Source organism: Zalophus californianus, chromosome 14 (genome assembly GCF_009762305.2).
Source record: "Zalophus californianus isolate mZalCal1 chromosome 14, mZalCal1.pri.v2, whole genome shotgun sequence".
Classification (NCBI taxonomy): domain Eukaryota; kingdom Metazoa; phylum Chordata; class Mammalia; order Carnivora; family Otariidae; genus Zalophus; species Zalophus californianus.
In genome coordinates, this window is record NC_045608.1 from 48,783,832 (window position 1) to 48,797,306 (window position 13,475).

Sequence of the window (13,475 nt, forward strand, 5' to 3'; positions counted from 1 at the left end):
GTTGCTTAGGAGGATGGTATTATACACACGTTTTATATCTGCCCTTTCGTCCTGTAAGTTAGTGTATTGCCTACTTACACTTAGCTGCTCGTCTCCTGTAACTCTTTTGACCCTTTTCTGCTGTATTTAAGTTAATTAATACTAAGTAATTATTATGTGCCCACACACAATGTCCTTTAGAAAAACATAAAAATGTCCCTGCCCTTACAAAGAAAAGAGTCCTGCTATATACGTAAGTTCGCCAGAGTTTGAATGTGAGAAGGTACATGACCAGGTATGGGGTAGGAACCAGAATCTGGTTTGAGTGTGGGTCTCACTTCATTCGTTTATATATCCATCCGTGCATTCATTCACTCATGCCATAAATATTCACATGCTTACTATGTGCCAGGGCTAAGCTAGTGTGACCAGCTTCGCCAGCAACTCTTCCCAGCCCCCATCCCTTGCTCATTCCTCTCACTATAGAGGCTAAAAAAGAAAAACACCCCTTTCTCAGCCTCCTTTGCCTGTAAGGGAGGCTCAGTTCTAGCCACTGATGGATAAAGGGAAAGTCTACTGGGGAATCTTCTGACAAGGACAAGATCTTGCGAGTTAAAAAGGCTTTTGCCCCATTCTCCTGCCTTGAATGAGGATGTGACACCTGGAGCTGCTGCAGCCACCTTACGACCTTGAGGTGACAAGCGTGAGGCCAAAACGTCAACATTGAAGATGGCAAAACAAAAAGAGAGTCCTGGTCCTTGATGACATCACTGAACAGATATCACTGTCAATAACCATGGACCTCTGATTTCTTATGTGAGAAAATAAATCTCCATTAGTTTAAGGCATTGCTGATTGACTATTCCAACACCTGCAGCCAAAAGCACGTATAACTTACAGTTGGGTATACGGTGCCACACAATGAAGACAAATAATTACAAATGTACGTGTGTGACCATGGGGAGAATCACAGAGTACAGGCAAACCTAAGCTAGACTAGACATTGTATTCATCATTAGTCATGAATACAATGAGCCCTAATGACAAATGAAGGCCAGGAAAAGAGTGTTAGGCAAACAGAATGGTCTCTTTGAAGGGGGCAAGAACATAGTGTGCTTGTGGAACTAAGGAAAGTCCTGTAGGGCGTATGTGTAGGTAAGAGTTGTGGGGGCGGGGGTGGTGCTGTGGAGCTCCAGCAGGGGCTGGAGCATTCTGGGCCTCATGGGTTCTGACAAGGATATGCTGCTTTGCTCCACAAACAATGAATGGGAAGCCTCTGCAGAGTTGTAAGCAAGAGCAAGTCATGGTAACACTATTTTTTTCAAAAAGTGTCCCTTGGTGAGGGATGGGGTGGGAGATGGCAGAGGATGGGGAGAGGGAGAAGGGTATGGCTCTCAAAGGACACCGGGAGGGATCCTTGCCATGATGGAAATGCTCTGTGCCTTGACTATTTCAAGGTCAACATCCTGATTGTGCTGTTGTACTATCATTTTGCAAGATGTTACTACTGGGGGGGAATCGGGTAACACAGGATCTATTATTTCTTACAACTACATGAGAGTCTACAATGATTTTGAAATAGAAAATCTAATGAGAAAGTGTCTCCCGGTTTCAACATGGAGAGTAGATGGGGGGGGGGGGGGGAAGGGTGGGAGACGGAAATCAATTAGTCATCCAGAGAGCTGAGCCTTGGATAGGGAGGTGGGATGAGAAGAAGGAATTGATTCGAGAAGGATCCAGAAGGCACTACAGACTGGCTTGCTGATGGATCGTGTTTGGGAGATGAAGAAGGGGACAAAGTGCAGAATGACTTCCAGGTTCCTGCCTAAAGCAGGCAGATGGATTCTGACATTTTTTACAGAGATGGGACACAAAGCAAGGGGGCAAGTACCACAGTGGTAGCGGGGTTGGGGAGGTGGGCATGGCCAGCTATGATCAGGCAGCTTGAGGAGCCAATGAACTCTCCACGTAGAGATTCCGAGTGGTCATTTGGAAATGCAATCACCTTAAAAGAGAACTAAAAGTGAAATGTCCTTCCTTCACCCCTTTCCCCAGGTCCACTGCATTCCTTCTAGGAAAACATGAGTGATAAGGAAAACGTTGGCCCCCCCACCGTTGCCATATCACACTTTCAGCCCTTCCTTTTCTACCCGCTTACTTGCTCTCCGACACGGGAAGCCCAGACCTGATTGGTGAACGCCTGACATCCGAGGCGCCAGGTCTAATTACTGGGGAGGGGAAGGGAGGGCACTGCTGAAGTCCGTGCCCACCTACAGCAGGCCCCCCCTTCCTCCCCTCCCTTCCCTCTCGCCCTGTGTCCAGTGCAGAACTCAGCCCCACTGCTTGTCTCCACGTGGGGCAAGTGCCTGCTTTCTAGAAGCGGTCCTGACTTTCTTCCTAGCTCTCTTCCGCCTGCAGCTGGTGTGAGGCCTGCTGCCTACAGGCACCAGCGCTCTCTGAGCAGGTGCATCCCCAGGCTTGCCGAGGGCTGCAGGCGGGAGACCTCCCTTGGGCCTCTGCGTGAGACGCTTGCCAGTGAGTGAAGTGGCCTGAAGGGAAGGCAGGAAAGAGGTTCAAAAGTTGGCACAGAAAGAAAAAAAACGACACGTTGAAAATTACCCTCGAAAACCCTCCAGGAAGTTGCCATCTGAGAAACAGACTCCCAATATGTTTTCCTTCCTGAACTGGAAGAGATCATCACTGGATAAAGTAGCTTACTTTCGTAAGGAGCCATGTTGCACAAACCAACTTCGTCTGTCTTTAAAGCCCGAATGACACTCAGCACCGTCGAGAGGTGCACTCTGGGAGGCCCCTGGGCGCTGCCACTGGTGGGGGAGCCACGGGGAGCCACGGGGTCACGCGCTGCCTCAGGCTGATTTCAGGGCTGCCAGGAGTGCTCACGCGAGCTGCAGTCCTGACTCTTTCTCTCGCATTTCCTCACCAAATGTATACTTGGCAGGTGCCCCACCGCTCAAAATCCTGACGGGGAGAACGGACGGAGGCCCCCTGAGTCCTTACTAATTTGGGATCTAATCTTCTAGATCTTTTTGTGTATTTACGCACACATATTTTTTACATAAATACGAATATGGCTATGCATTTTCACTGAATGATAAAATCTTGGTGATTCCCCCCCCCCACATCAGATAATAGAGCTATTGGTAAGGATGTGCCATTGCTGAATGTTTTTTTTAAGTTTTTGCTATTACAAATGATATGACCACAAAAAACATCCCACGTACATGTATCTTTGCATATTTATGCAACTATTTCTAGAAAATAAATTGACTCCAAATTGCTAGATCAAAGAGTATGTGTGATTGAAAATATAAAAACTGCTGAATTGCCCTCCAAAAATGTTTATTCCCAACCGTGATGTGTATCCCCGACACTATATATTACCATTTTTTTACATTTTTGCCAATCTGATAGATAAAAAGGGTATCTCAATTTTTGTTTCTTTGATTCCACAGAGATTAAATATCTTTTTAAAATGCTTATTGGCAATTTCTATTTTTTTTCTTTGGGAGATTTTTGTTTCTGCCTAAAAATGTTTTCCATTGGGTTGTTTGTATGTCTCTTATAGATTTTAGGAATTCTTTTATTAATGATATTAATCTTTTATTGCAAATATTTCCTGTAGTCTAACACTTGTCTTTTATATGTGTGTGGTGTCTTTAATTAAACATTTTTTTTTTTTAAAGGCTACGTTCTGGGTGTTAAGTCTTCCTTAAGTAGGCCCTCTCTGCCTCAAAATTATGCTTTCAGAAATTCCTTTAGATTTTTTTTCTGATATTTTTTATAGTTTTAATTTTTATGTTCATCTCTGGAATATCTGTGAACTTATGATATGAGATAGGGCTTTGGCTTTACATTTTTTTCCCAAATGTCTCTGTGCCAACTATCTCAGTGCCAACTACTGATTATTCCTTTGTTTTCCCACTGACTGAATTGCCACCTTTATAACATATCAGATTCCTTTATACACACATCTTCTCCAGACCCTATTCTTCTCCACTGACCTATTTGTTAATTTCAGCCCAGTCAGGATCACACTTTTTAATTACTCTAGCTCTCTAGTGTGTTCTGATGTCTGGTAGGATGCATCCGCCACAGCCCACCATTACCACTACTGTTATCATCCGTAATAATTTATTTAGCTATTCTTAAGCTCCGTTTCTTCTACGTACACTTTATAAATGGATCAAATTTCATTTTTTAAAAATTTGTGACTTAAATGGGTTTGTGCTGAATTTATCATCTGGGGACAGGTGACATCTTAACGATATCGAGGCTTCCCATCCCGGAACACAGAATTTCCTTTCATTTATACAACTCTTCTTTTATACTTTATGTAGAGATTTGCTGTTTTCTTAATCCGACTTTGCCCACTTCTTGTTAGGCTTGTTCCTAGGTATTATAAATTCTGTTGTTACTGTGAGTGGTATACCTTTCCATTATATCTTATGCTTCGCTCTTGCTATTCTGTAGGAAAGCTATCAATTGTGATATATTGATCCTGAATGAAGATGCTTTAAAGAGTTCTTCATTAGTTCTAACAGTACTGAGTTGATTCTTTAGAATCTATTTAAATATCAAGAGCTGCAAAGATTACATTTGTGTATATTTCCTTTTAATATTAACACTTTCTGTTTGTTCTTCTTGTCTGATTCCATGGCCTAGAGTTGCCAGCCCAATGTGAGACTAACACCTGTTACTAACTTCAAAGAACAATCTAAAATTTTACGGTTAAGTATAATACTTGCTTTAAGTATCTGGGAGAAGAAGTCTATTAAGCTAAGGAGATTTCCCTGTATTTCCTACCTTATTAAGATGTAGCAGAAATAAGCTTTGAATTTAATCAACTTATTTTCAATGTGTTAAAATAAATTATAATTCAGTCTTTAAACAAAATCAGTCTGCTTTTGGTCACATAAAACTTTAATGACCATATCCTCTATTTCATGAAGACGGTGGAACCATGTCAGAGACCAGAGAGTTGGTATACGTTAAAAATGTAGAGCTTGAAATGTTCTGGGGAGCGCATCAAAACAAATCACATATTTAATGCTATTGGTAATTTAACGTGAATCCCTCACCTTGAAATCATCAGGAATGAGGAGTTTTGATGTTCGTAGAAAATTCAAGATATATCTGAACATCTGTCCATCTCTGTCAATGAAATAATGTTGTTTGAGACTGTCCAAAACAATGGGCTCTGTACCATCAAAAAGTCTTCCGATTCTGTGATAGAAAAGAGGGAACAGTGAAAACAATTAGAATCGATTGTCTGGCCGCTAAAACTAAGAGCTACCACCGTGAGTCACTGTCAAAGGTAGCAGGTTCAAAGATGGCAGTCAGGAAATATCACCCGGTATGTAGTTACGCTTCTCTGAGAAGTACTGGTCCTTGCTTGATAAATATTTCAGGACCAGACAAATCAAAATAGGCTCAGGCTTTCTCAAGTAAATCCTTTTATTCACTGTCTGGTACCTGTAAAGAAAATGTCCCTGACATGGTGATTATGGCTAAGTGCTGTCACTGTGATAGAAGGGCATGTCTTTCCCCTGGGTTACTTAAAACCACCTTCTCTGCTACTTAAAAAAAAAAAAAAAAAAAAGTTATTGCTCCAAAGTGTCTTTTAAACAGATTCTATGGAGAAAGCAATTTCGTTTTTAAGAAATCTGTTTTCTGAGCTCTCCCCACCCATGAATCACAAACATTCCAAAAATAAAGCAAGGCCTATATGCTAACATCTACATTTAATTATAGAAAGGAACCATTGAAAATATCACTAGTCTAGGAGAATATGTTTTCCATTAACAATATACAGTCTAGTTTCTTAGGTCTCAGCAAAAATCATTTGTCACAGCCAGGCATCATTATAAAAAATAAATATTTGACCACCCCAAAGATATGACCTAGTACTGGGACACGAGTGGCTACAGGTAATTTTTAAAAACAGGAATCCACGATACATTTTTCCCATTATAGAGTTAACATTTGAACAGTATAGCACAGTTAAAGCATTCTGCATCCATTCATTATCATTTATCCCTTTAAGGATGGCTGAACCTACATACTTCAGTATATATTCAGTTAATACACAGTGGTCACATCTGTACCATATACAAGTAGACAGCTGGCTAATGATAAATATCCTGTATCAGAAAATAGAGTTTACACACTAGAAATCACTTCCTTGACCCAAAAGGTGCACTGCACTTTTCATTAACAGTGTAGGTACGCAAATGGCTCCATTTTTTCATGAAAAGCTTTTTTGGAACTCATATCATGTATCTCTGATATGGAACATCATTTTATTGCTTTGAAGACAATTTTGAAATCATATGTTGAAATGTGACAGAGGTAACGGTAAATCAATACTTTCACCCCTCCTAAAATACAACAGACAAATAGAGAAGCTGCTTTCCCTCCTTCCCCCAAAAGAAAAGCTTGGGAATTTGTTTCAATAAAAATCTTTTAAAGATAATTAGAAAACTCACATCCTCCCTGAAGGTAATAAGTGCAAAGAAGAAAGCAACTAATTACAGTCAGGTCCTATTTCTAAAACTCAATATATTTTTCTCAGCTGATGTTTTTGTCCAACTTTCCATGAATGGAGGGTGATTCACAATTCCTTCCTTCCACAATTTTATCCAGGGTGTGGCTCCCAACCATCCTAGGACTCCTTCACCGCATGCAACCTTGTCATTCATTCTCCATTAACACATCAATCAAACAGGCTACAGAAAGAGGCAGTGAAACTGAAACACACTTAGTCACTTACTTACAGTGTTTCCAGGACAGTTTGGTGTCGGATGGGAAAGAACGAGACTTGTTTGCTTATTACTAAGACATTTTACTCTTCATTGTTAACATGCTAAATTTACGGTTGACAGGGGAAGAAAAGGGAGTTCTATTTATTAAGTGCTGTCCAGATAGCATGCACTATCCTTAGCACTTCATGGATGTAAAGGATCCATTATCCTCCTTTTAAAGATGAAGAAATAGGCTCAAAATGATGAGTAACTTGCCCAACTAGTTAAGTAGCATTGAGGGATTTGTGCACAGTCTGTTTGATCGTAAAGGGGCCTCCCTACAACGAATGGAATGAAAAGAATTACCACTATCGAAGGAAAGCTTTTGGTCTAGTTTGTACTTTCTATCTTCTGTTTGTTTAGCAAGAGCTTTGCAATGAAATCCAAGTGTGTATATTGATTATTTTTGTGGCCTGTAATGTGTTAGTATCAGTGACTGCAAGTCACTTTAGTCAAGAGATGCAAAGTAAATATTTTATTCTTAAATAAATCCTATGCTTATTTTCCTAGAAGCTCATTTTCAAAAGCTAGACCTGGATGTACTCTGGCAAAGCATGAGTGATTAGTAAATCTCTATGGAGTCAACGAGTAAAGGAGTGACCGAGTGGTGAGGGGAACTTGGCTCGGCCCTTTCCTAGCTGTAATCTGGGGGAACTGACTTCTCTGTATCTCCATTTCGCTTATAAAATGTCTGTTTCTGGGCGCCTGGGTGGCTCCATCTGCTAAGCCTCTTGCCTTCGTCGTCCTGGGTCCCCCATCGGGCTCCCTGCCCAGCGGGGAGCCTGCTTCTCCCTCGGCCCCTCCGCCTGCTCCGGATCTCTCCCTCTCAAATGAGTAACATCTTTAAAAAAAATAAAATGTCTATTTCTCTTATAAAATTGCCCCTTTTCTCGGGGTTGATGAGAAAATTAATCATGGCACGCTCAGAAAGAGCACAGCAGGAGAAGGTATCCCAAATTAGCAAACAAAGATTTCTGTGAAAGCCCATCTCAGAAGACAGCAGGTCCTCTAAGAAAAAGGAACAATCTGGGTTGAAGTGTCTTGTTAGAGACCTTAGTGACGTAAGAGAGATGTGCCATTTAAAAAGCTTTTAGGGTGGAATCACACCCCCCCACCCACACCCGCACCCGCACCCCACCCACTTCTGGCAGATACAGGGAATCGGGCCTAGTTGCAATGAGAAGCACCTGCGCATGGCACGAGGCCAAAATGGGAGGTGCAAAGGGACGAGCTGGGGGGAAACGTGAAAGGAGGCCCAGCATAGGCCAGAGGGGCGGCTGGGTGATGCACCGGGGCGAGCTGGGTCTCCAGTCGGAATCACTCAGGCCGAAAGAGGGCGGAAGCTGAGGAGAGAGGGCTGGTGCCCAGCGCACGGCTGAGGAGCCCCAGCGAGGCGCAGAACCCGGCGCGGGGCGGCGGGCCCGGAACCTTGGCCGCCAGCTCGCGCCGGGCCCGGGAGGCTCTGCCTGGAGGACCGGGAGGAGCGCAGGGAGAGGCCCGAGGATGGTGGCAACCGTACCCCGGCCGGGCCGGCCCCGCTCAGGGCACCAGCCGGGTGGTCTGGGCGGCAGCTGAGCGGGGCAAGCGCTGTGGAGGGACTGGCAAGGCTTGGGGAGGACGAGCCCGTGGGCCTCGCCACGGCACATTACCGTCTGGGGTGCAGGGCCTCTCCGAGAAGGAGGCGGCCCCATAGCTGGGACACCAAATGTTAGGAGCAGTAAAGGGCAACGTTATGCTGCTGACTTTTTTTAACTTTAAAAGGAAGCACCTTCTGAGCTGTGAAAACAATGCGGAAGGACAGGGCGGTGCCAATGACCGTAAAATGGCGTCCTGGGGTCTGTTTTGGAAGTGCTCTGGAAAAGCATTGTTTGGCTAAGCAAATAAGGGGGAACATGGGCAAGGGCTGTATTTCTTGTGGACATATGAATGGAGTTACAAATCAAACTGCAGTGATTTGTAAACTCTGGTGCCTGAAAACTACGTGGAACTGATTACCGTTTACTAACCTTGGAGAACATTCCTGTTTTCCAACTGACCAAGACCAAGCTGGCTCCGGATGAGGTATGGCCGCCTTGGGTTTTGGTGTTTTTTTTGTTTTGTTTTGTTTTGTTTTGTTTTTGACACTCATTGAACCAAACAGCAATGCTGAGAAAAAAAGTCCTTCCACGATTGTATTTTTTTTTTTACATTTATTTTTTAACATTTTGTTTTGGACAGTTTCAAACTTATGCCACCGTAAATTATATAATGAACCCCCATGTGTCCGTCCTGCTTCAAAAGCTATCAACCCTTGGCCAAGCTTGTTTCACCTATACTTCTACTGATCCCTCTCCCCCAGTGGGATTTTTATACAGTAAACCCTAAACATCCTGTCATTATCTACAAATATTTCACTAACTAATAAGAATACAAAGGTTCACTAAAAGTATGCATTAAAAGATAACTGAAATGTATTTCTCTTGCTTTTTAATATTAACACTGTTGATTATTGTTTATGGAACAAATAATGCAAGATCAAGTCTCCAAGGAAATTAAGCTCCTTCTTGTGGAAAGTAAGTCTGGTTCCCCACTATGGCTCCCCCCCTTCCCTGGTATTGAAGAATGCTCTTAAATGAAAAAGAGGTTAGGGACAAGGGCCCGATATACCTGGCTTAGTGTGACTCCGTCATTAAGAATTTATTTTTTCCTGTGCATTCATTCATAGGAGCTGGTTTCTTTAATTTACTGTGACTCGGTTCTTTAAGAATTTCCTTTTATTGCGCAGTCATTCAATTATTTATTCTACCCATATTCATTGATCTTGACCATGTGAAATTCAGGGAACACTGTGGTAAATAAACCACACATTCCTTGCTTTCGTGCAGTTTAACAGTCTGTGGGGCTGGGAATGCAGATCAAGTGCAGTGTGTCACTGGGTGTGCAGAGTGGGTTACGGGAGTACAGAGGAGGTGCACCTGACTCAACTCTGGGGAGGCATGGAACAAAGAGAAAGTTCAGTGGAGACCTGAGGGACAAGCAGAAGTTGGCCAAGTACCAGGGTGGCAGGTAAGATCAGGTAAGAAAGGAGAGGGGTAGGAAAGATAGAAAGGCTTGAAAGGCTAGAAGAAACCTGGCATGTGATTACTCCCTACTGGGGCAGAGGCAGGCTGCCTGAAAAACGAGGCTGGAGCAGCAGAGTCAGATCGTGAAAAGCTGTATAAGCCAGGTCAAGGAGTCTGGGTTCAGTTTCGAGGCTGATGGGGGCTGATGTCAGGCTATGCTCTCCAATGATGTTAAGGAAAAGAACAAATTTAGAAGTGAGATTGAATGAAACACCAATCTGAAATCACATCTCCTCCAAGATGCAGTTTGTGGCTTGGCCACATCCTTTCTCCTCTGCCTTGCTTTTGACTGTGTTATTTGCATACAGCAGTGGGTCTTAGCCCTGGTGGCACACTGAATCACTGGAGGAGCTTTTAAAAAATAGTGCCAGATATTATGATGTAATTACTGCTTAGGGTTGGGGCCCAGGCATCTCTCCAAATTAGTCTGATGAACAGCTGAGTTGAGAACCAGTGCAAAGGAGGATGAGCATAGACTAAAGAACAAGTCAACATCATGGACTTGAGAGGTTTTCAGTTAATCATTCTGTCACTTTGAACTGTCACAGCACCTCTTCCTAAATAGCCAACCACACTTTTAGAAGGGAAGATCTCCAGGATGACCTAGATCAACGTCCCATTTTACAAATGGAGAAACGAGTCCCAAATACACAATGCGCAAGGATGCACAGCTGGCTAGACACAGAGCTGGCTCTGAATGCACCATGCTGTCCCTGGGGTAATGGGCAGAGGTCACATTCAAGCCCGTGGAGGCCAACTGCTCAAATGCTAGTTACTATTTATTGAATTGTATTATGTGCCAAAGAGTGAGCTGGCTGTTTTATGGGCTTTATCTCATTTGGTTTTACAATGATCCTATGAGGTGGCCATATTATTCTCATTTCACAGACGAGGAATCTGAAGCCCAGAATGGTTGTCACTTGGCTTAAGTTACAATCTGGGTCTGATTCTAAAGCCTGTGTCCTTGACCAGTAATTTATAATGCCTTTTCACGTGCAATTTCAAACAAAGAAAGAAAATGGCAATTCCAACAACTTTCCTTGAGGAATGCACAATTTTTATAGTTCAGTGGAGTCTGCTAATGTTGCATATTATCCCAAGAAAATTTGGTGATTATCAACTTTGTAGAGAAACTATCTAATAGCCGTGAAACAAAAAGTTGAGGCTCAGGGGCTGGGTATAGGCATACTGAGTAGGTACCCGAAACTCAACGGAATCCACTCAGAACGCTCCAAGACTTCAGAGGTTACTTCCAAACTGTTGGTACAATGTGAAGGGGCATAAAATGGGATGGGAAAGTGAGCATTCTTAGGACAATGACAACTTCTGGGGAGAGGAATGACACATGAGGTTCCAACTCCATTTACCTTGCCGCCCTGGTGTTCCCTTATGTGCTGTGACCCTACATTTAACTCTGACACACCCCAGTGGGATTGGTCACTTCACAGCTAAGGAGAGATTTCCAACGCGTCCAAGGCTCCGCACACCCCACCCTCCTCCTGCCACCGGGTGAACACCACGTCACATCAAGCACCATGGCGTGCAATATGACACCGGGCCCCGCTTTTCCAGAGGCAAGCGGGGTTAATCCTTTCTGTTCTCCAGAGCCAGAAGGCAGCACATGATAATTATACAGTGAGAGAGGCAATAAGAGAAGCGTTCATCTGCAGTGGCACGGGATCCACTGGCTCAGGAAGGGTGGAGAAGACCCTGCCCAGGGCAGAGAACAAAGTGCCAAAGACAGACCAAAGGGTAAAAGGCAGAAGACGGGTGGCTGGGCTGTGTCACCCACTTAGCTTCCCTTTGCCAAGAAAGGCCTTTTTCTCTACTCCCGGGCTTCCAAGCCAAGGAAAATATGGTTTGGACACAAGGAAAAGATCTCATTTAGTTTCTGGTCCATATTTATTTTGCTGCGTAAGAGAATAAGAGGCAACTGACAAATTACCCCTCTTAGCATCTGGGGGCTATTTTTAAATTATAAAAGCGAGACCTACTCGTTGAAAATTGGAAAAGTGTAGAGGACACAGAAGCAGCAGAACAGAAAAACAATCTGCCATTAGCCCACCAATTAGGACATTACTTTTTCAAAAAATCCCATTTGAAGAGGATTTTTCTATGAATAATTTTGTTTTCAGAAGCACTTGGACCTTCATACTTTTTTAGGTCAACTATTCCAAGTTAGTCTGTTATGTTAGGAAGTGATGTCTACTGCTCCAAGTTACATTCCCCACCGAGTTTCTGTCCTAATATTTGAAACCTACAGCATATGGGGTACAGAGCTGGGTGAAGGTGGGCATGTTTGTGCCGGTGCGAACGTTGAGTGTGCAGGGGTGTGTGTGCCCGCGTGTGAGAGGTGTGTGGATAGCTGTCAATGCAGGTGAAACCAGACTCAGGACAGCAGACATGGAGAGAGGAGGCAGTCTTGCAACCAGGGGGTGCCTCTTCCCCTTTTCTGCTGAGATGAGAAAGGAGGGAAACGGTGGAAGGGAAGAGACGTGCTAGATTGGTACCTGAAATTTAGACCCTCGGGAGTTCAATATTGTAGTCTCCCTCTCTTTGCATATATTTTTAAATGTCCATAATAAAAAAGTTTTTCTTTAAAAAAAAGAGGGGGGAATGCCTGGTATGATTATAATGTTTAAAAAGAAAGAAATCACCAGTCCACTTACTGTTTGAGAAGCCTGAATTATCATAAACAGTGTTTAATATGCTTCAAGTGTTATAACTGTTAGAACAATTCTAGGAAGAGTTCTTTATAGTTCCCACACGTGGGAAATTTCCTCTATATTTCATGAACACAGATACAAATTAATTCAGAGCTTGTTATAGAAATGGACAGAAGTAATTTAAGAGAAGGGAGAAAATACCTTCTTGGTAAGAACAAACAAAACAAATTGTATCTACTTATGGGGAAGTTATGTTTCCAGTACTGTTCCCTGAGGCAGCATCATTTTCTTAAATGATACACAGAACTGAAGAAACCAGGGGAGAAAGGAAAAGCAAGTTTAAAATATAAGAAAAACTAGGAGAGCAAAACAACTCTGGAACTCGGCGTTTTGGAGAATTGATCTCTGCTGGGACTACTGTCGGAGGAGGGGGAGTTCGGGGCCACTCGGGGCTGCTAATCCTCTAAGAATCTCATGAGTGCCCCCCAGGACTCTGACTAGAACCGCTTTTTGTTTTTTTAATTCTGAGAGTTACATTGACTGTTAACTGTGAAAAATGTATTATTACAATTAACATGATTTTTTTTAAACCACCAGAATTTATGTAAGTAGGCTTTTTATTTCTGCATTTATTGAGTGGCTACCATGTTCCTGGTGCTCTGCCAGGCCTTTCAAAATGAGGATGATGCAGTCCCACTGGGAGTCAAGGAAGGACAGAGGGGGACCTCACTAGCCAAGGGCAGGGCAGGGAAGGCTTCCTGCAGGAGGCAATGTCTGTGCAGGGTCCTAGGGATCATGAGGTGTAAGGAGAAGGGCATGGGGCTTGGAAAAGGGATTTCAGGCAAGAAGGAACATGACGGTGGGAACAGAGCCAGTGAAGAGCATCTCTCTCAAAGTGTGGAGCCCAG

The 13,475-nt window shown here is 43.3% G+C and overlaps 1 protein-coding gene across 5 annotated transcripts in view; it reads right to left on the bottom strand.

Moving 5' to 3' along the window:
* KCTD1 (potassium channel tetramerization domain containing 1) overlaps positions 1–13,475 on the bottom strand; it is a 175,758-nt gene that overhangs the window by 15,448 nt on the left and 146,835 nt on the right. For all 5 annotated transcript variants that reach the window (XM_027577072.1, XM_027577076.2, XM_027577073.1 and 2 more), the window contains exon 3: positions 5,079–5,223. In XM_027577072.1, the coding sequence (XP_027432873.1) occupies positions 5,079–5,223 (145 nt within the window). The remainder of the gene's footprint in view (positions 1–5,078; positions 5,224–13,475) is intronic.